General features: G+C 45.6%; 1 protein-coding gene across 6 annotated transcripts in view; it reads left to right on the top strand.

The window, feature by feature from the left end:
• Arnt2 (aryl hydrocarbon receptor nuclear translocator 2) overlaps positions 1–26,671 on the top strand; it is a 156,866-nt gene that overhangs the window by 107,772 nt on the left and 22,423 nt on the right. For all 6 annotated transcript variants that reach the window (XM_029479466.1, XM_021167418.2, XM_029479467.1 and 3 more), the window contains 6 exons: positions 10,231–10,307; positions 11,970–12,104; positions 13,896–13,970; positions 20,594–20,745; positions 25,308–25,380; positions 26,187–26,310. In XM_029479466.1, coding sequence (XP_029335326.1) covers positions 10,231–10,307; positions 11,970–12,104; positions 13,896–13,970; positions 20,594–20,745; positions 25,308–25,380; positions 26,187–26,310 — 636 coding nt within the window. The remainder of the gene's footprint in view (positions 1–10,230; positions 10,308–11,969; positions 12,105–13,895; positions 13,971–20,593; positions 20,746–25,307; positions 25,381–26,186; positions 26,311–26,671) is intronic.

Below are 26,671 nucleotides of genomic sequence, written 5' to 3'. Positions count from 1 at the left end.
TCTCACCTGTGCAGACTAAGTTCCTAAGTTCGGTGGAGTCCCGGAACCAAGATGGCACTCCCTGCTCCTGAGGCAGAGGGCTCCCGTGCCGGGCAGACTCCTGTCCTCCCCAGCTGGGAGGGTGGCCGGATGTCTGCGGCCCGAAAAGGGTGCTGCCTCAGCGGCTCTGTGGCTCCCGCCTGTCCCAAAAGCTGTCTGCTTCTGTGGTGCACACTCTCACCTGTGCAGACTAAGTTCCTAAGTTCGGCGGAGTCCCGGAACCAAGATGGCGCTCCCTCAAGAAGACATGAAGTTGAGAAGGGGATGTCAGAGGGAGTCCAAGAGGAGATGGGAGGGAATATAATCAAAATACATTGTATACGTGTATGAAATTCTCAGAAGAAAAAATTAAAATACATTATGACCTATTATTTGTCTGTCACCAATCTATAAATCTATCCGCTATCACATTTACCATCTATTTATCTCTCAAGTCTATAATCACCTTTTAAAACCCGCATCTATCCTCTGTCATCTCCCTTTCTGCCACTTGTGTGAGTTGTGAGGTTGGCCAGGTACTAAGCAGACCATGTTGCTTGTGTTGTTCACCCTATCTTTCTCTACACCATGACCCTGACATTATTTGGTCCATTTCACCATACCAAGATGAGTCTCCCAATAATTAACATCTAGAAGGGTTGGCAGGCCCCACACTCCTGGATACCTCCAGTTTGAGGATTTTCTCATTGCCCTATACAGTTGCAAAGAGAATTCTTGAGGTCACAGGTTTCCAGGAAGACACTTCTCCAGCATCTTTAGCAGTTAGTTTCTAACTTCTGATGTGGAGATGGCTGAGCCTGCCTTGGCTTTCCTTTCAGAATCTTCCCCTTTTCTGTTTTAACACGAGTAGGCTGTTTCCCGAATGCCTAGAAATCAAATGTTTGCTCAGTATGCTAGTGGGGATGTTTTCGCTCATTTTAATGACTAGGCTGTTTCAGCCTGTATGGGGTCTTCAGCTGTCCCTGTAAAGATGTGTCCTTCAGGCATCAGAGTCACCCCTGTGTGTCAGGTGCCACAGCCATCTCCTGGTTCTTCTTTGGCCCCCTCTAGATTTTTGTTCTTCATATGAAGTCCTAGAACTTCTTGACCGAATCTTCTATTCACGGCCACCACTCCCTTTTCTGTTTTCAAGGTGACAAGTGCGCTTTTTCATCTGCACTCAGTCCTCACTGATGAAGTTGCTGTCTTCCTGTAAATATAACATCATCTAGAATTGACTTTAGATTTTTCTCTCCCTTATTTTTATTATTATTTTTCTACATTGCTGTTGATAATTTTATTTTTTAATTTAATTTTATTTGTAATTCATTTTTTACACACCATATTCCATTCCCCACCCCTCACCATCACCCTCCGACTGCTCCACATCCCACACCTCCTCCCACCCCACCCCATCTCCACATAGTTGCCCCCACCCCCTACCCCACCAGACCTCTAAACTCCCTGGGGCCTCCAGTCTATTGAGGGTTGGGTGCATCATCTCTGAATGGACACAGACCTGAAAGTCCTCTACTGTTTGTGTGTTGGGGCGTCATATCAGCTGGTGTATACTGTCTGTTTGGTGGTCCACTGTTTGAAAGATCTCGGGGGTCCAGATTAATTAAGACTGCTGATCCTCCTACAGAATTGCCCTTCTCCTCAGCTTCTTTCAGCCTTCCCTAATTCAACAACAGGGGTTAGCAGCTTCTGTCCATTGGTTGGGTGCAAATAACTGCATCTGACTCTTTCAGCTGCTTATTGGGTCTTTTGGAAGGCAGTCATGATAAATCCCTTTTTGTGAGCATTCTATAACCTCAGTAATAATGGCAGGCCTTATGACTTCCCCTAAGCTGAATCCCACTTTGGGCCTGTCACTGGACCTTCTTTTCCTCAGGCTCCTCTCCATTTCCACCCCTATAATTCTTTCAGACAGAAACAATTATGAGTCAGAGGTGTGACTATGGGATGGCAACCCCATCCCTCACTTGATGTCCTGTCTTCCTGCTGGAGGTGGGCTCTATAAGTTCCCTCTCCCTACTTTCAGGCATTTCATCAAAGGTCCCTCCCTATGAGTCCTGGGAGTTTCTCACCTCCCAGGTCTCTGGTGCATTCTGGGGGGTCCCCCCAACCTCCTATTTCCTGAGGTTGCCTGTTTACATTCTTTCTGCTGACCCTCAGGGCTTCAGTTCTTTTTCCTAACCCAATACCAGATCAGGTTCCCCTCTACCCTCCACTGCCTCCCCAACTCGCTCCTGTCCACATTCCATCCCAAGTCCCTGCTTCCCTCCCTCCCCACTTGTGATTGCTTTCGTCTCTCTCCCAAGTAGGACTGAGACATATTCTGTATGGGTTTTTTCCTTTTTTCTCTTTCTTTCTTTCTTTCTTTCTTTCTTTCTTTCTTTCTTTCTTTTTTTCTTTCTTTCTGTCTGTCTTTCTTTCTTTGTTTCTCTCTCTCTTTCTTTCTTTCTTTTCTTTTTTTTTTCTAATATCAACTTATTAGTGAGTGCATACTATGCATGTCCTTTGGGTTTGATGTCCTTTTGGGTCTGAGTTACCTCACTCAGGGTGATATTTTCTAGTTCCATCCATTTGCCTCTAAAAGTCAGGATGTCTTCATTCTTAATAGCTAAGTAGTATTCCATTGTGTAAATGAACCACATTTTCTGTATCCATTCTTCTGTTGTGGAACATCTAGGTTGTTTACAGCTTCTGTCTATCACAAATAGGCCGCTATGAACATAGTGGAACACATGTCCCTGTGGCATGGTAGGGCATCTTTTGGGTATATTCCCAAGAGTGGTATAGCTGGGTCTTCAGGTAGACCTATTTCCAATTTTCTGAGGAACTTCCAGATTGATTTCCATAATGGTTGTAACCCCACATCCAATAGAGGGCTAATATCCAAAATATATAAAGAACTCAAGAAGGTAATCACCAAAAAAACAAACAACCCAATCAACAAATGGGGTATACATCTAATCCGAGAATTCACAACTGAGGAATCTCAAATGGCTGAGAAACCTAAAAAAAAAAAAGTTAAAGTCCTTAGCGATCAGAGAAATGCAAATCAAAACGACCCTGAGATTCCACCTTACACCAGTCAGAATGGCTAAGATCACAATCTCAGGTGTTAACACATGTTGGAGAGGATGTGGAGAAAGAGGAACACTCCTCCATTGCTTGTGGGATTTTTCTCTCTCTTGTAAAGCAACTGGAAATAATTGTTCTGGTTCCTTACCTTGGTGTCCCCTTTTTCACATGCTTTCCAGTTCTATGTGACTTACCTTAGACATGTGACTGTGGGATGGTCCATTCTGAGAGCTGACAATTGTGCCATCATCCATTGCAGAGGATCTAGAAAGACCGGAGTACCCTCGACAAGGACAGGAGAGAAATGTTTGGCTTTGCTGCAGTCTTAGGAACACCTGAACTAGCTTTCACCTGTCTGTTCCCAGGGCAATAAATGGAGTGTCAGGTTACAAATCACACACAGCCCCAGTGAGAGTTCTAGAAGTCCATGTGGTTTCCTAGGAGTCCCAGGTGCTTCCCTGAGACTTGCCTTTCTTCTGGACTCATCTCAAGTCAAGCTTAAAACCTTCCACTCCTCCACAGGCAGTTACAGGGAATAGGGTTCCCCATTGTATCCTTCCTCAGTGTGGTCTGGTCTGATCCATGCATCCTAAAACCACCTCACGTGCCCCTCGCCCCCTCTCCCAGTTTCCAGCACTAGGATATACTTCTTTCTGTGTCAGGCCCTGGAATCTTTCATTGTCATTTGGAAGGGACAAGTAGGTACAAAAGCATCAGTTATACCCATAAGACTTTTAGGCTAAACCACTTTTAGAGTTTCCAGGCAAGATCCCTGAAATACAAGATATTCACAGGTCAACTTGTTTGTTTGTTTGTTTTTCCCAAAACTATCCACCAAGATAAAAGTCACTAGACTGCAACAAAGGGATTCCATTCAATCCAATGGGAAACTTCCCATTCTGCATTTCTCTCCTGGCAAACGGTACTGGTTGACACAGTGTAGCACAGTCTCTGAGAAGCCTACAGTGATGAAACCACTTTATCTTTATTGAGACTGTTTCCCAAATGTGTTTTTGCAACAGTAAATTTTTCCTAAAGTTTACAAATGTTCCTCAGGGAAGGCTGTGGCAGTATGCCGTGAGCAAGTACCCTGGATTGCTTGCAGCCAGAAGACAGTTGTTCCCCTTCTGCCTTTTGTTTTGTGAAATATAAAAATATGTCTTAATTCGCATGAGGTAGTGAAGGCCAAGGACAACCTCTTTCCAGAGAGACTGAAAAACAAACCCGCTTTCCACTTTGTCTGCACTGGGTTCCTGTAACCCTTAGTGAGGCATGAAGAAGCCTCCCTGGCCAGTGCTGTCTTCCCTTCCCAACAGCAGTTTCCAGGTCCATCTCATTTGCATTGTTTATACTCTCCAGATGTATTTCTCGCTAGGCTAGCAGGAGGGAAGAGGCTATCCAAGGAGGGCGTTGTAGCTTAATATGAGGTGAAGTGAGCTCTTGAAGCTGATCAGGGAATCACTAAAACCTGTTAGAATAGTTGCAGTTATCCTGTTCTTATTTTAAAAAGCACTTTGCGATTCCTGCCAGGAAGCACTCCCCCGGCTTCTCTCCGCCCACTCTGGCACTCAACAGCGGCCCTATGGCCCATCTCCAGGCTCAGTTCTGCTCCCTGTGACACTGTTAAGCACATGGTATTGGAAGGAGCTGGGTCTGTTTTTCCCATCATGATGGTGAACCCTGGAGAGTAAGAACAGGTTCTCCTTTCTCCGCAGCAGAAAGAGGTGGCTTAGAGTTCCAAATCTGGATCTTCAGGCAGCAGGAAGAGAGGGTGACACTGGGCCTGGCTTGGGCATCTGAAACCTCAAAGTTCATCCCCAGTGACATACTTCCTCCATAGTGTCACACCTCAACTAATGCCACTCCCAGAACCTATGGAGCCATTTTCACTCAAACCACCACCCTGGGTTGGGTATGCTGAATCTTTGCATCAGGTACAATGCTGACTCATATACACTCCCCCACCAAATACATACAGAGGCGCTATAGAATAAGGGTATTTATACTCATGTCACATGATAAGTAGGACTCAATTTTCCTGAAATTCATAGAGCCGCAGGCTTTTGCTATCAGTGGCAGAATCGTAATTCTTGATTTAGGATGACCCGGTTTACCCCCAAAGCCCATTATTAATGACCATTAAGCCATATACTGTACATAGGGATATCTTCCTTCCAACTATGTTGGTACCAAGGTCAGTGGCCATTTTCTTTAAAGAATCCTTTCCTGAACCCTTTAGCCTTCAATGGGTTCATCATTGGGCCCCCTGAAAGACTGCCTATGTCTCTAAAACCCAAAGAGAATCTTTTCATCATTATTTTAAATATGGATGTGTACCTCCTCCCCAAAGAAAGAATAACTCACTAGGCTCACCTTTTGAGCTCTAATAATTATCTCCAATAGATGCAGTTGCCAACTCTGTGTGCTCAGACCATGGATGGCTTTCCAAAAGTAACCAGAGGCTACAGGCAGAGGCAGAAAGATACTAGCACCAAGCTACCCTGCAGCAAAATGTCATTACACCCTCCTACCAGTCACACAGTCCTCCTCACAGTCACCTTCCCTGTGGAGCAGGTAATCATCTCAAATCTTGAGAGGCTATCACAGGAGCAAGCTCTAGCGGCATTTTCACAAGTGGCACTGGGAGACTTTGATATTGCTAACCCACAGAGTTTTGATATTAAAAATAAAAACAAACATAGAGCCAGAGCAAGAGGAGGGAGAGAGAGCTCAAAGTGCTGTTGGGAAGTGTTGAGCCTAAGTCATACCTTACAGCAGCCCCATAGTAGGAGAGCTGTAAAACAAACCAATAGGAAAATGAGGTGGCCATGATGGTGGCAATACCTTGGAAAAGGAGAGATACCAGAACCTGCAGGTTATCAGCCACGGTCAGGGCCTTTCCGTAAGAAAAGCACCATTCCCTGGCCGGAGCAGAAGGCGGTTCCAGCATCATTTAGTTTGGGAGAGGTAAGCTGGACACTGGAGGCTAATCCTGACGAACAAAGTCCCGTGATGGTGAGAGGGGACGGTGGAGCCGGACGTAGCACCACTGTAGGAGAGAAGGAGAGCAGAGGCAGATGTTCAGGGACTAGGAGTGCCAGTGCACCAAGAGCACAGGAGTTCTGGTGTTGTTCTAGGCAGATGGATGACAGGAAGACAGCTGTCTAGAAGCAGGAGAGAAAGGAGAATAAGCATGTCGTACACAGTAGCAGAAGCCCCTCAGCTTTCCTCGGGAAAGGGTCACTGTGTTCCCCATGGAAACTGCATCACTCATGCCAGAATGATAATTCAAACTCAGAATTATATGTTATGAGGCATCTGAGAGACTTCAAGTTTTCCCCAATTTTCTTTCTCCATGGAGAGGTGAGGTACAGAGCTGGTTAGCCATTGTACCCTCATTCTGGTTAACCTACTAAACTTCCCGTGTCTGCTGTTAAATATGGACCGTATGTTTACTGGTCCCCATTTCCTAGAAATGAAGTTTTGACGTTCAAGTCCAAATCTAACAGCAGAGTACTAAGTAGTAGCCGCCAAACCAGGGAAGGTGTTTCTCTACCTCACGACTTGGTAGCCATGCATTTGAAAGGGAATGCAGTTTCTCTGTGTAATGTTTGGGTTAAGCCTCTGCTGTCACCAGGCGTACTGCCTCTTCATCTGCTAATTGAAGGACAGGGCCCTAAGTCTAGCTTTCACAATCCACATCCATGTTTCTGTGTTGCTGGTGAGCACAGGGCATCCTGAGAAGACTTCCCCCACAGTGGGTAGCCAAGCCTCAGGAGCCCACCTTCTTAAAATCAAACTGTACGTTCTTCCTGCCACAGCCTCCCAAGTGCTGGTGGTACGGGCTTCGCCACAATCATACCTACCTTATGTTGTTCTTTTTAGAAATGAAAACACAAAACATGTCCATTAATAAAATTTGAAAGATGCAGAAAAACATGCAAGATAAAATTTTGCTCAAAAGCTCATTGTAAGTTTGTTTAAAGGTTTAAATTAAACAGTAGCAATACCCTTTTCACCCTGGTCCTTTTCCTGAAAGCTAAGTGCATGAAATGTATCTACCCCAGACCCCTCCCTGTATTATATTGTTTCTCCTTCCCCCTGGATCTGTGCCACCTGTAATCATAAGAGCCCTTTCATCAGTCTCTGCTGAGCTCACCATGGATGTATGTCGATTCTGATGAACACAGAAGCCCCACTGCTGCCATGTTCCTAAACCAGTATAATCCTCAACTCCATTCTACATGTCTATCTTTATATCTGTAGATAAATGTATCTCTTGCCCATCATCGGATGTTTTGTGTTGTGTTGTGTTGTGTTGTTTTGTGTTGTTTTGTTTTGTTTTGTTTTTGCAGCAAGCAGGGACCATCACAGAAATCCACAGCTGGTGAAAATACAGAAAACAATTGACTGAGGGCTGACCATCCCCAATTGTTACACCTACAGCACAACCCCTGTCCCCAAGGCTCAGGGAACATTGCAGAAAGGGGGGTGGAAAGATTGTAAAAACCATGATGTCTCCTATGAAATATTGTCTTCCACCCATGACAGGGAGTTTCAAACATAAAATCTTTTTTCAATGAATACTTATGTATTAAGCCCACACAGGTAAGGGTGGAGCTCAGAAACGTCTGTCCTTTCCATGGATGGCACACAACAGTCCTCATCTAGGACCACATCCTCACTCCCGTATCTTCTGCTGGAGCATCTCAGACTTGCATCACTTTCTAGAATTACATAATATCCAGAAGGATAGTAATAAGTTTGTTCCAAAGTTTGAGTCTTCTGAGAAGTGGGAGAAAGTGCCTGGCAGTCTCAGCTAATGGGAACCACTTTGTTTTTCTTTCACACCCATGAAATCTTACAATATGGTGGCCTAAACAAGACAGGCACAATGACAACACCAGATGACATCCCTACATGGACGAGAGAACACATTTAACAATTATAACAGTACAAATGTATATGGGGAACATTTTGAATGCTTCTGAAAAAAATTAAAAGAGGATGAAATACCTCATTAAAATGTTTCCCTGTGCTTGGGGTAGTGAGTCAATATTATGAAGACATCGTTCTCCTGAAGGCAAATTATAATGTTAATCAAACCTATTAAAAATTTCATCAAAGTAGTTTATGAAGTTAGGTAAGTTGATACTAGGTTTCATGTAGAAAACACATTTAACAGTAGCCAAGAAAATACCTACAGGGAAACCTTAGCAGACATAAAAACACACAGTAGTGCCTCTGGGATTCAGGTAGTCCATAATTAGATCCAAGCATGCATTGGGTTTTGTTGCAAGATGAAAATGGTATCTTAAATCACTGTACTTTAAACAAATATCAGAAGGATAACTGAAGAGTCATATTGAAGGCAAACATCAATATGTATTTCATATGCCACACAAGAGTAATGGAGTGTCTGAGACATCTAAATGTAAAAGTTGAGGCCAAGAAAGCACTAGAGGCAAACAAGAAGTCTTTTTCGATCTCTTCATGAGAAATGGCTTTCTAATTGTGGCTCAGACTTCACCTTGTAAGCATAGTTAGAAGACAAAGGACCATGTGGGAGAACATATTTACAGGCTCCCTTTCTGCAGAGACAATGCTTTAAAAGTGGGGCTTGGCATGGTAGTACCCAACTATAATCCTATCTCCTGGGAGGTGGAGACAGAGGGATAAGAAGTTCAAGGTCTTCCTCAGGTACTTACCAAGTTTGAAGCCATCTTTGAATGTAGAAAACCTATCTCGAAAACAGCATTGAGAAATAGGCAACCAGAATCCCTGCAGAACAATGGGGAAGAACATGAACGGACAATTCATTAAAACTCAAAATGTAAATCAGTTCTAAACATAAAGCAATGCTCGAATATAACTGTAATTACATGCAAATCAAGACATAGATTCTCACCTGTCAAACTGACAACACATTCTGTTAGTCAAGAACATAGGGAAACAGACTTTCAGACATCAGTGGCCGGAATGCAAACTGATACAGCCCTTCTGGAGGGAATTTAACAAAACACAAGTGTATTTATATTTGACTCAGCAATCCCACTTCTAGAAAACTACCATCGTACAGGTACAATACCAGTGATTAAAAAGATACATATGTGCTAGAATGTGCATTGCTTCTAACTGCACGGCACGGAAAACTCACCATTCACAACTGAGGGATGATTGGATAAACACAGTGTATCTGCACAACTTAGTGCTATGCAGTTCTGAACAGAAACTGAGGAAGAGCTAGCTCCATGAACAAATCTGGAGGTTTTCCAAGATGGACTACTCTGTGTGTCTGTACACATGTATGTTTGTGTATATACAGATACAGGGCTGTGTGCATGTATGTACATATATGTGCAGGCCAAAGGGGCATCTCAGGTGTCATCCTTCACCTTGCCTGTGTCTTTGTGACAGGGTCTCTTAGTGTCTTAGAATTCAGCAAGTAATCTAAGGTGGCTAATTAGTTAACAGGCCCCAGGGGATCTGCTCATTTTGCCTTTTCAGTGACGGGATTACAAGTGTGCACCAATAGACACTGGTGCATGACTTTCATCTCAACAGTTAGGAAGCAGGGACAGAAAGATCTCTAAAGTTAAGACCAGCCTGGTTTACATAGCAAGTTCCAGGACAGCCAAGGCTGTATAGTGAGACCTTGCCTCAAACAAATAAACAAACAAACAAACAAATAGACAGACAAGAAAATGGGGGGAGAGGGATCTAACAAGTTGTTAAGTTGTTAAGATCTGATTGATCTTTGATCCTTTGTCACCAAACAAAGTGAATTGTTTGCTTGATCAACAAGACCTAGTTAGGCTTCTTACTGGTGTTTCAGTGAAACTGTGCATATGTAGAGATGAATGACTTTCATCTTACCCTCCTTCACTGCCTCTGTGTCATCCATCCACAGATGCAGATGGTGATGTATCATGAAATCATCAGACACTGTCAAACAGAGAGGAACAGGATGCAGTGTGGGGCTGCTGAGTCACTTGGTAGCTTCCCAGCTCAGAGTGGCAGCAATGGATCTGCATTTTCAGTTTCATGAACAACATTGTGGGTGCTTTTCCTGCTTAGCCAGTAACGTTGGGCATGTTCATGTTGCTACATGTCTCATTTCAGGAATGACCATACCCGAAGAAGACGCTGATGTCGGACAAGGCAGTAAATATTGCCTCGTGGCAATTGGGAGGCTCCAGGTGAGCAAAAACCCTTTTTTGTTTGTTTGTTTGTTTGTTTTGTTTTGTTTTTTCAAGACAGGGTTTTTCCTGTGTAGCCCTTACTGTCTTAGAACTCTCTGTGTAGACCAGGCTGACCTGGACCTCAAGAGATCCACATGGCTCTGCCTCCAATGTGCTGGGATGAAAGGCAGACTCAAAAGCCTGACCTTTTCATCTTCACCAGGCTTGTTCATTACACAGGACAAAAGACTGAGTTTGGATGCCTCTTCATTTGGAACTCCTGTGTACTCAGTATTTGTGGGGTTATATGTCTCACTCTGGATCAAAACCTGAATTTTAAAAAGGTGTACCACGAGGGATACACCACAGAGACCTTTCTTCACTAAGGGTCCACAGACCTCTCTCTCACATGCATCAGTCACTGTAGAGATGAGTTCCTCCAGAATTCACATCCTTGCTAACCACCTCTAAGTCCCCTGAGGGCTTTGTGGGACAAAGTCCAAGCTCACCACTCGGTTTTCCTCTCCTTCCCTTCTCCCCATCCTCCCACATCCTTTTTACCAAACCACATCTTTGCATTTTCATGAAGCCAGCCACCTCATGGTTCCCCCACTCTTTTCAAGCTGTTTCTTCTACCTTGTTTCTTAGTTACCCTTCTGCTTTCAAAATTCCTTCTGTGAACTTCCTACCTTCTCATCCCTTGAGATCTAACTAAATAACTGCCAATCCCCTTAGTTAATGCTAACCATTGCTTCCCACTGTGTTCTCTCATAACACAAGAGTTCTTATTTCAACTTCATTCACACACGGTTTGCTGTGGTTAGCTGAGGTATGCTCGTGCATACCCTCTGAAGTAGGGACGCTGTCTTGTTAAAATTTAATTTACTTGAGGTTGGAGAGTTAACTTGGTGTTAGAATTGACTGCTATTCCAGAGGACCTAGGTTCAATTCCCAGTACCCATGTGGAAACTCACAACTGTCTGCAACTTTAATCTCAGGGGGAGTTGATGCCTTTCTGGCCTCCTCAGGCACCAAGCACATAGGTGATACAGACATGCATGCAAGCAAAACACTTGTACACATTAAGTAAGTAAATAAGGCTTAAATTTTTTGCTTTATTTGATATCTGTTACACAGTAGCCACTCAGTGACTTGGCTCACTCTTTCATCCTTTGACATTTAGGGTGTTTTCCAAACTGATGAAGGCAGGAAGACTTGATAGTCCAGAAGGCTCCTGTTGTACATCCTTGATCTTCTAAGCCTGACCATTTTCAAAAAAATGAATAAGTGATTTAATTCACATAGAACAAACACTAGATCTCTTCTCGGGTGTGTGACATAGAGTAGCTGGGTGAACTCAGTCCAGAAATACATACTTTTGGAGTCTCTGCACCAATTTCAGAGGGGAAGATGAGAGAGGAATAAGACAACATTTGCTGAGCCCGAACCATTTGCCAGCATAGTGTGCAATATCTTTTATCATCACAAGTGCCCTATGGCATCATGGCTTGTTGTAAATATTCATTATCCCCACGGCCTAATAAACGTAAAGAAAGCGGCCACGCATTAGTTCAGTTCCTCACACTCATCTTCACAGTGGCATAGCAGGATGTGTGAAGTCCACGCTGTGTGGGTTCTTGCCATGTCCTCATCTGCATCTTTATCAACCCTCCATCCCAGGTGACCAGCTCTCCTGTGTGCATGGACATGAGTGGCATGTCAGTGCCCACAGAGTTCCTGTCACGGCACAACTCTGATGGGATCATCACATTTGTGGACCCAAGATGCATCAGTGTGATTGGCTACCAGCCCCAGGTCAGTGGCTAGCCCTGAGCTCCTGATACTGGTGAAAGATTTAACTTCACTCAAAAGGTATTTATCTTGCTTGTTAAAGGTTCAGCACAACGACATCATAGAAAAATGACACAGGAGTCCGGATTCCCTGTTTAGCCAGGCTGACACCCTTCACAAGCCAAACTGTTCATTGTAAGACAACACCACCGTCACAAAGGATGAGAGTTAATATCAGTTTACTTTTATTACAAAGCTTCTGTATGTCTAACAACTGTCAAGATACCTAAGGGGTGTTTGCTTCAGGAAATCTTTTACTTAGGACATATTTTCAGATCTTTTCTCTGGATCCTTTCTGAAAAAGGATGGGAAACACAGAAAAGCAGGAGCCACCCAGGAGAAGCCAGGAGACCACAACCACATATTATAGTACAAAAGCATGATTTATGTCCCCAGCCTAGAGGAGACACCTAGGGGACAAGTGTGAGGAGTATGGAGATAGTATCAAATCAGTATTGGTTTCTTAGGTATGATCATGTTTTGGTTTTGCAGTATGATGAGACATTTATTATATTAATGCTGAAAGACTTCGTAGAGAAATATTATGGGATCTACAACTTATTGTTAAGAGATAACAGAGAGAGAGAGAGAATATCTCCCATCTGCATTTGTATGTGAACATCTATAAAGAAAATATGTTTTAAAAGACAATAAAAAATATTAATAACATAATGATATCATTGAATCAATGCAATGATATGCAGGTATTTATTTTATGTATATCCTTTTACCTTTTCTATAGTTTCTTAAAATAAAAAGTCATTTAAAAAATACATACATACATATCTCTTTGTTCTAAGGAAAAGACTTTGGGAAGCTTTGGGATATGTTAACATGAGTTATTTTAATTGCATGTGTATTTTTATTTTATTTACTTAACTTTTATCTGTGCTTGAATCAGCCCCCTGTGTAGATTTTAGAACTGGTTCAAACAAAATTATTAGAGCCTTTCTATAATTCTGAAGCTAGATTCATGCAAACTATGGCCTCTCAGATAGAATGAAGTGAAAGTCAATGACCCCTGACAACCGTGCATTTCTGGACAGACCTATGCATCCTGCAGCAGCTCCCCTGAGTGTCTGGGTGCTCCTGAGGCATAGGAACTGCCCTTTGCTGCTGAGTCGGCTCACTTCCAACACCATGTGCTCACACAGGTTCTCATCACTGAGACTGCTTACATCCTTTGCTGTTTAAGACACTTCCCTGGAGCACACTCAAAATTGCTCTTTGATGGTTTTTTGTATTCTGCTCCTACTCAAGGTGAAACACACAAGTTTTAGATGAAGGCTGAATCTTTCAAATAGCACCTAGACTAGTGAAGGTCAAAATTGAACAAACTTGAGGCAGGCACAGTTATTATAGCCTCATTCAGCCACTGGTTTCCATACTTAAACAGTTTCAGTTTTCGTAGGCAGCATGTCTGTCCTTGAGCTTTCTTTGGATGTTTTTAAAAATATGTTGATTGCAGTTTGCCTCTCCAAGGCAAACAGAAATAAAGTTGTGTTTTAAAGCTGCTGATCTAGCGCCCAAGCAAAATTAGAAGTGAGGACGAGCCAGGGGAATTTAGAATGGATGCAAGGAAGCCAACTCCTCAGCAGACAGGAGGAGGAAGACCATTTTATGTTTAGGATTTCGATGGGCAGGCAAAAGGAGGTGGGCTCAAGGGGAGGGTATAAACAACACCTTTGTCTCCAGGGGAGGGGTAAGAGATAGAGAGTGGGCTTTGGGGTTATTAAAGCTGTCTGTCCCCTTTAGGACCTTCTGGGAAAGGATATTTTGGAATTTTGCCACCCTGAGGATCAGAGCCACCTACGGGAGAGCTTCCAGCAGGTATTGTTCATGACTGCTGCTGCTGCTGCTGCTGCTGCTGCTGCTGATGCCTAGTGAGGTACCTGGGATGAGGGAGGGCTAGAGGGATGAAGGCCTACTGTGAGCCACCAAGCTCGACTACAGTGTCAGCCAGCTATTCTGGGCAAGATTTCAAGCATGGAGGTAAGACCCATGAGGAATTCATTGCTATGTGGCAGGAGTGGAGGGCAGGCTCTGAGGTGTCTCCCCAAGCAGCAAGGCTAGAGAGGGTGACTTGGGAGAAGAGGCAGCTCCCAGAGGAGAGACCAGCTGACAAGAGTTTAAAAGGAGAATACAGAAGAAATGAGAGAACATGCTAGGGGCATGGGCCTGTACCAGACACACTAGTGTGGCCTACCAGAAGGAACCTCTGCAACTCCTAGGGCTGACAAGGAGGTAGTGGCAGGCAGTGAGACCAGCCAGGTCAGGTCTGAGGCCTCCTGGGTCCTGCTATAGGGCCTCAGCTCTCCCCCAGGATCCGTGAAGGTGAGTAGCAATTCGTTTGAGCACATAAGGCAAATGATGCTTTGAAGAGCCACCTGGGAAGCCCAGGTACGCAAATAAATGAAAATAAGGGTAAGTCAGAAGACCTTGAAAATGAGCGATGGTCTCCAGAGCTGTGCAGGGCCTATGGGAATTAGATATGGGAGGCAACTTAAGGAGAGAATAATTCAGACAGGAACAGTGAGGGAGAGGCAGCCTGGCAGAATGGCCACCATAATAGTGCACACACTTTTGGACAGGCACCCGTCACAAGTCACTGTTGCCTCCTATGGTAAGCACAGGGGACAGGAGAGACTTGAAGCAAAGGACAAAGTGTCACACTTTGGTGAGTTAGAGCTAATTAAAGAATGAGGCCTGTGGACTCCTCAGGCCTGGAAGGGGAGAAAAATTCTCCCCACCAGACTATGTTGTAATCCTGGAAATGGAGAAAATGGACATAAGAAAAGAGACCTGTGGGCCACTTTATAAGAGAGGAACCTGCTGCCGTCCACTGGAGTATGGGCTTAATTTATTATTTGTTTTCCAAGTGTCTCAGGCCCAGGCGGTGGAAGGCCTCCCTATCTGCAGAGAACTGACCATCTAGCTTCAAACCTACATGGGCAGCTCTATGAAGCTCCCTTCCTCCCTGATCTCAGCTCTACTCTTCCGATGTCACCCCTTCCAGTTCCTGCCACTCCTGGCTGCCCTTCCACTTCCTGGCCCCTGTTCGGTTGGCTTCTTCACATTCTTCTGCCATTGTGATGAGAGGGCCTGACATCAGCCATATAACTTCTTCACAACCTCAACCACTGGGTCACTCCAGCTTACTTGTCTTCTAGCTTCGTGCTTCCAGGCAGCTCTTCCCATCTCCGTCTGAGGGCCCAGGAACCTCCAGACCCAGCACGCTGCCTCTTCTCCTAGTGGCCGCCTCTCCCTCACACTACTCCCAGTCAGTGGCATCTCTTAGGCACAAAGCCCTCTTGGAACACCTTCACAAAAGTGATATCTCCCTGCTTCCTCCTGTCATCCCTGCCCCCCACCTGACTTTTGCAGGTGACCCCTTGTGCTTCTGTTATCATTTCACTCCAAGCCTTTGTAAAGATGAATACTAGGTTTAGTCAGTTTTCATTTAAATTTGCCAACAATGGTCCATATACTTAGAGTTAAGTACAAATTTCTTCCCATAATTTCAGGCTTCATGTAAGTCTGGTCCTGTTCCATCCTTCTTTGGACACTATTCTTCAGTCACATTGGCCTTCTCTCTGTTTCTTGACCATTTTCTTTTCCATCTTTTGACCACGGCTGAGCCATTCTTTAGCTGGAGTGCTGTCCTCTACTATTCACAGGGACTGATACCTTTCAAACCATGTCATCCATGAGGTCTCACCAGTGGCTAAAGAGGTCCCATCCTCCTTCACCTCTTGTCTCTCCTTTACCATATGTCTTTTCCTTTATCCACTTCCTCTATTTTTCCTCCTTTACTGAAACCTGGATTTGCTGTGGGCAGACCCCAGGCCTGTCCTTGTGCATGCCATTTTCATGAGGATAGATTTGAACCAAGCTGCCTAAGTAGATCAGAACTTATAGCATGTGGCTCCCATTTGAGGAAAATGTGAAATCAGAATGGTAAGACTATCAGGATTCTTCATGCCACATTTGCTGAGTGTAAGGATGTAAATCTATCCAGATCCTTCTTCACGTGTTTCCCCGTGGAATCCCCAACCCTGCCCCATGAGTACTGTCACCATGTTTTTCCTAGTAGACAATGGGACTAAGAAAGTTTTGAGTGTCATCCACCACCACTGCCATCATGATTGAGCGTGCTTAAACAGAAAGGGTGGGCATGAAGTGGGAGCCTACCCAAAGTTTCTCTCTTTCATTTTTGACTTCTTGGCAAATTGACTGAGAAAGGGATTCTGGGAGCGGATACTTTCCTGGCCCCTGGGACAGTACACTGATACCACACTAAACTCAGAACTTGTGTGTGTTCTATGGTCTTCCTGTCTGAGCCTTTCAGTGCTTTTGTTTAAAACAAGAGCTCAAGAGCTGACTCAGCTTTCTCAAGAACAAACCACTTCCCTTTATCAACATTGGTCCCCCTTCATTGATGGTGGCCAGTGCCCAAAGAACACAAACTCAGGCCAAGTCTGGGTGTGCCTTGGGATGCCTTTGTGGCTCTACAGTTGCTGCTGTCCATGTGTCCTGGGCCTGTGCCAGGGCTTCCACCTCTGATGCCACAGCCCTGGTTTCCCTTTCACTAAGGGATGAGGTAGCTGGTACAAGTCATTGAAGCTGGCTGCTAGAGTGAAATGAGATGTCCAATTCCTTTTACTTTTCAAACCTGCCAGGTCCTTGCATGTAGTTTGCATAGTTAAATGTGACACGGGATAGAGGGAAGCCCAAGTGAGATGTGAGTGTATGCTCTGGAGGTCCTAGTTGATGGTAATAATGATGATGGTTGGTGGTCATCAATAATATTGATAGTGATGGTAATAGTAGTGGCAGTAATAATGATAACAATGGTAATGACTGTGATGATATTGATGGCCATGATAGTAATGGCTTTGACTGTGATAGTTACAAATGATTGTGATGGTGATTATGACTGTGAAAATGATGATGGTGATAGTAATAATTATTGTGGTGATAAAGGTGATAACAGTGACTGTGACTGTGGAGGTGATGATGATAGTGGTGATAATGATGGTGATTGTGATGCTGTCATGATGGTGGTAACAATGATTGTGATGATAATAGCAATTAGTGTGAGGATGACCTTGGTTGCGATGTGCTGGTTGTAATGGTGATGATGGTGATAGCAGTTGTGGTGTCTTGAATAAAAATGGCCGCCATGGGTTCATATATTTGAAGTACTGGTCCTCAGGGAATGGCACTATTTGACAGGGATTCGGAGGTGTGGCCTTACTGGAGTAGGTATAGCCTGTTAAAGGAAGTATGTCAATCAGGGTGAGCTTTGAAGTTTCAGATGCTCAAACCAGGCCCAGGGTCTCTCTCTATGCCTGCCACCTGTAGATCCAAAGGTAGAAAGAACTCTCAGCTACTCTCCTGTACCGTGTCTGGCTGTGCAGCACTGTGCTGAAAGCCATTGCTGGTAATGGACTAAATCTCAGAACTGTAAGCCAATTAAATGCTTTCCTATATAAGAGTTGTGTGGTCAGGTGTCTCTTCACAGCACTAGAACATTGACTAAGACACTAATGATGGTGATGGTGGTGATTTTCAGGTGAAGATGGTAACTATGATGAAGATACCCATGACAGCTGTTTTCATAGAAAGCCAGGCTAAGCTAGGTTTTAGCATCTTTGCAGTCTCCTGTATTACTAGCCCCACACTGGAGTGAAGCACAATAGGATGCATCACTCTGAGGTTATTTAGACCTGGGTCATGTTACCAACCCTGTTTACAAGCACAGTTCAATCCCCCATCACTCCTTGACTTTCTTGCCCATACACAGTTGTGCTGTGCTTTCTATAAGGGGAGCCAAGAATCTCATGTGCCAGCATCATGCCTACCCTCCAGCTCTTTCCCAAACTTCATTCCCCTTCTGGAATCCTTCATTCAGGTCAGGACCTCAACAATAGGTCCCAACTCCTAGCCCTCCTGCTGGCCCCTGACATTTGATTGTGAGTTTGTAGCAGACTCTGTGGGTTGTGGTTATCTAAGCATCTCTCTATCCCCCACAAAGTGACCTGTGCTTTGGAACAGAACATTCACTTTGGCAATGGGGACAGGGAGTTAAGGCTGGGAAATCAAGGATTCAAAGCATGCATATCCCTTCCTATGGTTGCAAAGCCTTGATCAGGATCTTTCAGCTCTGAAGCTCCTGTTCCTAATACACACTATTCTGCTGAGCTGATTCATGGGCAGGACTGCACCCCGCTTTGTCTGTTCTCTACCCTTCAGCACTGTACCCCAGCTTTGGACACAGGTAGGTTCTACTGCTGCTTTGTGAAACGCAGTGAAAAGCTCTCACACTCCCTTAGTTCTTTCTGTTGGAAGACACAGAAGGTGCACACCACACACTCAGGACAGAGCACATGGGTCTGATTGTTATGCCCCAAGAAAGCACTTCAGGCTACTGACCTTACAGTGTGTGACTTTGACTTCTGGCCCCTGTGAGGAAAGAGGCCAGTCCCAGTTAGGGGACTATGGCAGTTTGAATAAGAATGCCCCCCCATGGGCTCATATAGATCATGGTAGCATTTGAGAGGGATTAGGAGATACGGCCTTGTTGGAATAGATGTGGTCTTGTTGGAGAAAGTGTCATTGGGGATGGGCTATAAGGTTTCAAAAGCCAGGCATAGTCTCTTTTTCTGTCTCCTCTTTCCATCTTTCCTTCTTTCACTCTCTCTCTCTCTCTCTCCCACTCTTTTTCCCTCCCCCCCCCCACCTCTCTTTCTCCCTGCTTATGGATCAAGATGTAGCTTTCAGCTACTTCTCCAGCACCATGCCTGCCTGCTGCCATGCTCTCTGCCATGATGATAATGGACTAAGCTTCTGAAACTGTAAGCAAGTCCTATGGTGTCTGTTCTCAGCAGTAGAACAGTGACTAAGACAAGAACCAACTGTCTATGAGGCAACATCCTCTAAGTAGGCCAGCTTCACTTCACCCCATCAGCCTCCTTCCAGGTGGTAACAAAGGCCTCTGCCCTCTTCCAGCTTTCTTGAGTTTTTTTTTTTGTTCTTTTGTTTGTTTTTTTTCTCTTGGATATTCCCCAGGAGGGTCTTGTCTGATACTCTGCAGTGTGGCTATGCCTGGTTTCCCCCAGGAGCAGTGTGGGAGAAGTCACCTGGCTGCTTCAGGACTATGTAGCCAGCTCATGAGGTGTGCTCTAAGTGCTACTGTGTGCAAGACACTGGGCTGGGCTGGGCTGGGCTGGGCTGGGCTGGGCTGGGCTGGGCTGGGCTGGGCTGGGCTGTGCAAAGCTTAGTTCACCAGGTATCTGGGCTGTGTACAGTATGGTAGAGACTGCAAACTCCCAGTGGGAAGCAGGCTGCAAACATGGTGATGTTAGGAGAAGTCCAACCTTGCCTGGCTATAGAAGCAGGCCCTATTCTTATCACCAATCCATCTGCGACCACACCCTGAAAGACTGAAGACTTACATTCCCAGGATCAGAGACTGTACATGCCTACAAGAAGGACTTCTGCTTGCCTTATCTTGTTCTTGGGGACAGTCACATCTGGGCAAGGTCTGTTAGTCATTCCGTTAGCTTCTCCATCTTCCACTTCTTTCTCTTTGGTGAGACCAATACCTGGATGTTTCCAGCTGCCAGTGGGCTGGTATCTTTACCCACTTTTGTGTGATTGAACAGAGAAAAAAAACAAGCTATCCCCAGAGAGATAAGCTTGTAATTTGGACATAAAATCACAGTTCTTGTCCCTCTTTGCCACTCACTAGAGCTGTCGGATCTTAAAGAACTTAATTAATCTTTGCATCCTGGTAATGTTATCAGTAAATAGTGAAGCCACCTTTCCAGGTGTCCATGAAAGTACGCTGGAAGCCACACTGGAACATGAAAGTAGTGGCAGATCGATACATTCAAATAAATAATGCATACAGATTTACCCTTTTATTTCACCTCCTTCCTGAGAGTTTATTGAATCCACTTTACAATGTCAAACAGAGGTTAAAATTTTTATGTGAATTAAGTCCATCTAAGAAATAAGTCTATGATGCATTATAGCTGTGCACCTTGCACTTAGCCCCGGATCATCCTAATGCCCAAGGAGAAAAAAAAAGGAAGGAAGGAAGGAAGGAAGGAAGGCAAGCAGGCAACTCTTATGTTGTTGGTACTGCTCTGTGCCAGGCACTGTTTGCGTATGGGTGCCCACCATCTGATTTGTAGCTACTAAATTAGAAACACTGACTATTACTGGTCTCACATGGCATGACAGAGTGACCCCAGAGCGGAAGCAGATGAAAGTATGAGCCTAGCTGCTACCTGTCACTCTTACTCTCATACCCCTCCTCGTTACTGCCGTTGGCTGCGGCAGCACCCCATTCTGTGGTCCTGCTGACCTGTTCAGCAGCCGGCCACACTGTCTGGCTGCTCTCTCTTCCTCCTCCTGCTGACTCCCTTGTCTAAATGTTTTTGCAGGTGGTTAAGCTGAAGGGCCAAGTGCTGTCGGTCATGTATCGGTTCCGCACCAAGAACCGGGAGTGGCTGTTGATCCGTACCAGCAGCTTCACCTTCCAGAACCCCTACTCTGATGAGATCGAGTACGTCATCTGCACCAACACCAATGTCAAGTACGTGCACAGCCCTCTCTTCTGCTGATTATTCACATATGAGTGAGATGGTTTGCTTGAGGCTCCTTTCTCCCCACAGGATCTTGGTGCAACCCAAAACCCCTATGGGGTGAAGGGGCAAGAAAATGGGAGACTCTGGGTTTCCTTTACTGTGGGGTGCATCCCTTCCATGTTCAGATCAGGTTACCACAGCCTCCCTTCCATTCTTTTCTTCTTGACATTAAGCCAAGCAGAGAAGTATCTGCTTCTACATCCTATTGTGGTAAACACTGTGCCTGGTCTCCTGTCCTGCTAAAGCTAATGAGTAGAAGAAGTGGACTGGGCTTCATGAAGCTCAGGCCAAGGTCAAGCAGCCTGTTGTAGCAGCAGCACCTAAGCTTGGAAGCATCCCTCCCTGCTCCCAGCCCGGGACCCCTGCCTTTTGTGTACCTTTCATATCCAGGGAGCTGACAGGTAAATCTGAGTTCTTGTTTTGGCCATACCAGTTTGTGGTATTATATAAGTCACTTCCTCTCTTACCCGCCACTTCATGGGATGCTAAGCTGTGTCAGAGAGAGGCAGCTCCACTCAGCCATACATCCACATGAGGAAACAGCCATCTTTCTGTGAGTTGCTAAGCCTGATGCTGTGAATTGGGGGCAGTGGTGCCTTTGTGACTTACAATATCACACACTTATGGTACTGTATCATGTGTAACCCTGGTATGAGTTAAGGGATATTCGTACCCTGCAAAGAACCAACACATGCAAACATGTGGGCACACAGGTGTTCCAGTGAGTTAAAGCACATAAAAGCTATGCCTGGGGTGACAGAGTGTGGAATGAGACAGGCATACTGAAGACTGCCCTTGTGTCTGCCATTTATGGTCACTGGAATTCCCAATCTCCATTCCTCAGGTCCAGTCAAGGCTGGTCCTGAAACCCATGGCCTTCTTTTCCCCATCTCTTGACACCAGGGGATCCTTCTAAGAACCTGCCACGTCCCTCTATCAGAGGTTCCCTTCCAACCTGGCCTCGCTGAGCTGCTGCTCCCATTCAGCTTGTCCCGGTCCCTTGCAGCCTGGCTTTTGCACTAGTCCAACAGCTTTGAGCACACCATCTGGGACGCATAATCTCTTGCTCCCTGATGCTTCTCCATCAGCCCTTCTGGGCTAGCTCTCCTTCTAAACATCTTCCCCCTCTGTGTACTTGGTACAACTGGATTCATCTTCTACCCCATCTGCTGGTCAAACTGTAAATGGAGCCAAATAAATAGGAGAAGTCACAGATCCAGATGGGCAAAGAGATGATCCTGTCTCATCCTGAGGTTTCAGTCAAATTGAGGGTGTTCCATTTTTCCTTGTCAATCCCACAATGTGGAGGAGGGGTGCTCTTTACCCAGGGACCAGAGGCATGCCCATGAATGACACACCCATATCTGATGCTAGGTCTGATGAAAATAAGGAAGATTGGGAAATGAGAGTGGAGCCAGATGCACGGGGCTAGGTAGAACCTGGCTGCTGCTGTGTTCAAGGTATAGAGGGTTCTGAGCAGGCTTCTTAGGTGCTTACAAGCTGGTGGTGCCAGGTTCTTACCAGAAGAAGACAATGCTAGCTAGCCTAACCTGCTTAGCACCTGTGCAAGCCAGATCTCTACCCCTAGGCTTATCTCTCCCAATATGGCCTCACACCTGCCAATTCAGGCTGCCGAGCCAAGAAGTCACGGAAATAGACAAACAAGCCAACTATTCAGAGTCCTGGACACTATTCTGGAATCTTCCCCCTTTGGATCTTAGGGAAAGCTACTTCCTCTCTGGATCCTGCCTCCTTCTCTGCCCCCATCCCTCTTTGTTCCTTCTCAGTATGTGGCTGTGTACACAGGCCTGTGTTCAGCAAGGGCTCTGAGGCCGCTGGATTCCTGTGAGTGAGGCTGTTCTTGAGGGTGTCACTTATGCTTCACTGTCAACCTTCCTAAGTCTCACTGTCACTAAATCCTCCCTAGTGATGAACTACTTCTATAGCATGTCTGAGTCACCCTATCTACAGTAATAGTCCCCTGGCTGGGCACCCAGCAGCTTTTTAGTTTTGGATGGGCAGAGCTGACTGAGGAGTCTCGTGGATGGTTGGGGGGCTTTTAAGTCTTTCATCGTTGTTCTTTTCCAGTCTTCATTTACCTTCTGCCATCAGAGTCACATGTCTGGTCACAGCTAATGAAGCTGATGTCCCCTGTCCACCATGACCGGACATGTCCTAGGCCAAGCAAGATACATGCATTACTGTTCTTGCTTTAAGAGGGGACCCAGTCCCAGAAGCCCAAAGCTTGAGCTTCAAAACCATGAAAGCATGGGTAGAAGTAGGCAGGAGACAGTGGACAGATACAAAGGAAGAAGAAGACAAATCAGACCCCCCCAGAGCCTAGGGGACACCCCCAGGAGGCAGCCCTGACAAGGGGGAGGCATAAAAGCAAAGTTACCCTCCTCTGCAAGCCAGCCAGGCTGACTGGGTTGGCCTTTTCTGAAAGCCAGACAGTGTTGATGAGACAGAAAATCATTTTGTTCAGAGGTGATCTGTTCTGCTGTCTCAGGTCAGCCGTTCTCAGCATCTCCTGGAAGTTGTGTGAATCAGAAAGCCCCTGTGGCACCTGCAGCAGCTGCAGTAGCAACACATGTCAGTTTTCTAAACCAGGTGTTCAGTGACAAGGATGAAAAGCTCGCTCTGGACGGTAGAGGGCAGTGCTGACCAAGCATGTGAGCAGACAAGACCGTTCTTGAGTTTTGTCAGCTATGCCAGCAGTAGGCCAGCTAGTTAGGAAAGATCCTCCCATGCCCTGTGCTTGTGTGGAGGAGCAAGGAGTTGCTTGCTCAGTAGCCTTCAGCTAAGAGCATCCAAAAGCAACTTCCTGAAGGAGTTAAGCAAGCATTGGGTGTTTAGCATTTGTGCTAAGCTTCTGAAAAGGCTCTTTGTCACCTCTGACTTCTTCCTGTTCCTTCCACACAGATGGAAGCCCAGAAAAACAGACTGATGCAACACACAGGGTGCGCTTCGCTGAGCGGGGTCAGGTCTTGGTGTTTGGGATTTGATACTCTGAGAAACCAGTCATGTCCGTCTTTCCATATTCGCCCATCCTAGCTCCTGAACATTCAATTCCCATCTCTCTTCATGGGGAGTGACATGCAATTATCCTTAGGCCAAGCCTCTGCTATTAAAATGCACTAGTCTGAGGTTGTCTCGGGTTCTCATGACACAAGCTCCTGATGTGTGCATACAGCCATATCTACATGTGTGCACTCATATGTATGTACATGGAGAGCTAAAGATGCATGTGTCCATGTGAGGGTAGGTGTATGTGTGCATACACATATGCACATGTACATGCATACACATATGTGTGAGTACAAACATGGATTCTTAAAGCCCCACCCAAAGCCCAACTGGTCAATGATCACAACTACTCCATGGTCGCTAGTAGGAGTTACCTGCTTGATAGTAGGTGGAAAGTGACGAGAAGGGGTGGATGCAAAAGGAGGCAGAAGGTTGTACACCCAGGAGGCAGCAGCCTTCAGTGAGGGCTGGACACAAAGAAATCATTCTGTTCTGTCTTTTTGGGAGCCAGGCAGCAACTTCCAGCCAAGATGAGACAAGACCCCTCCAGTGACGGGCTCCAAACTCAGGGAGCCTCTTAGTCCTTTCTTTTCCTGCTTCTCAGAGGAGAACCAGAACTGAAGGTTATGCCCAGAACTCTAGCATGCTTCCCCCTCTGCCCCAGTGCAGGTCTTGGTGTAGTGTGACTTAAACATTCTGCAGTTAATAACTAATGCTTGAAATTAATACGGCAACAGTTACTTTTTAACCAGCTATTACCCAAATAAAGAACACAGAGACCTTTAGAATAATAATAAGCCTTAAAGCACCGGAGCTGGACAGATATTAACCCTCTAAGCTATTTTGTCTGTTCATGCCTTGAATCCCAATATATTGCTTGCCATATGCTTCATTTGCACTGTTCTTGCTTCATCAGGCTAGCCCTCATAGCCACATGCTCATGGTCCATATTACCCCATGGTAAGACTTCCTTCTTCCTCCTCTCCTCGGTCTCCCTTATAGTCCCTACCTGATCAGATAAAATTTGAAGGCTGAGATGGCTCAGTAGATAAAGCACAGAACAAGCAGGAGATCAGATCCTGAGTGTGGATCCCCAGCACCCATGCAAACAGCTTAGCCTAACCCTGGAGCTGCTAGGGTGGAGACAGAAGGATGCCTGGAGCTCACTGGCAAGCCAGTCTAGCCAATCGGTGAGCTGGAAGAATAAGATGGAAAACAAAAGAGGAGAAACTCCTGATGCCAGCCTCTGGACTGTCTCTACGTGCACGTATACCAGGATATACACACGTACTTTCCCTTACCTTTTCAACAGTTTGTGTAGAAGTCAAAACCTGAACTACAGGGGTCGGAGGAAAACAAAGTGGGAAGCCTTTTAGCAATCTGCAGAGCATGGGCTACTTGGCTGTGAGGAGCAGAGCTTTCTCCCCGCCTCAGCCTCTCACCTTTCTGTTCCTTACACCTGTGTTGACTTCTTGTTTCACAGGCAACTTCAGCAACAGCAGGCAGAACTGGAGGTACATCAGCGAGATGGGCTGTCGTCATATGACTTATCTCAGGTGAATTTCTGGGAAATTCTTTTCTGATCGACACTCAGAGGACTGAACTAAACTCACCCCAGAACTTGACGCCCTCCCCACATCCACTCAGCTCCATCCACACACTGGGTGCTAATGGTGCACAACCCCTGCTCTCCTGCTGTGGTTCCTCCTTCCTGAAGTAAGCCACAGGGGCAGAGCATAGGTAGTGAGCAGATGGTGAGCTATGGTCAGCCAGCACCGAGCATCTCTAAGGGACAGAGGGAAATCCCAGTGTGGGCCCCAGTCTTACAGACACAGAAGTCAGCAAAAGCAGGCTCTGGATGTAGGTTCTCTGGCTTCTTAGCCATCTCTCTCATCTTTGCCCCATGCCTTTTCTGATTTAATGTGTCTCTTTCTGTCATGCTGTGTCCTTTCCTTCTCTCATCTCTGCTGGTCCCTCTTCTCTCCTCTTTGTCCATGCTTTTGACAGCTGACCATCAGAAAAGTTGACATAGCTTAATTGACAGGGTCTCTGAACTTCTTCCCAAACAAAGCCTTAGATTCTCTTCCCGATGTTTACCCAAGGTTGCTTCTTTTTCATTTATCCCCAAGAAAGTTGTCGCTGTAACTAACTGTGGCGATATTCCTGTAACACTTAGTTTACACCCCCCAACCCATGTGACTTTGAGCTCCCTGGATAAGCGCCCAACCTTGCAAGAATAGTCAAGCTTTGAAATGCTGGCTCTTCCATCTAGAGGGACTATGTGGAGGGACAGCAGGTAACTCTTAGAAAGTACCGTATGTGCCTTATGTGTGGATTGCTGCAGTGTTTTATGTGCCAACAGGTCCCAGTACCCAACCTACCCGCTGGTGTTCACGAGGCCGGGAAGTCTGTGGAAAAGGCAGATGCAATCTTCTCCCAAGAGAGAGACCCTCGTTTTGCTGAGATGTTTGCAGGCATCAGTGCATGTAAGTATGCGGACAGTGCTAGGCTGTGAGATTACAGTTGCTTTGGACCACCTGGAGATAGCACTCTAGAGAGAGGGGGGACAGGTAAGGTGATTTTTGTGTCACTACCACACGGCATAAAAGGAACCTGTACAGGAGTCAGGACAGATTTTCTGTATTCCTGTCCCTGTGTTATCACCAGTGACAACCAACCTCAGGGCATGGCATCTTGTCTTTAAAATGTAAAGGGCCAGAGCAGACAATCGGATCCATTACCCAATGCCTCAGTCACTGGTCAGACCTCACCACTGTAACAAAATACCTAAGAAAACAACTTATGGAGAAGAGTGCTGTTTTGACTCTGGGTTAAAAAGCAAAGTTA

Source organism: Mus caroli, chromosome 7 (genome assembly GCF_900094665.2).
Source record: "Mus caroli chromosome 7, CAROLI_EIJ_v1.1, whole genome shotgun sequence".
Lineage (NCBI taxonomy): Eukaryota > Metazoa > Chordata > Mammalia > Rodentia > Muridae > Mus > Mus caroli.
Note: the sequence above shows the minus strand (reverse complement) of the source record. Positions and strands in the feature narration are given on the sequence as shown.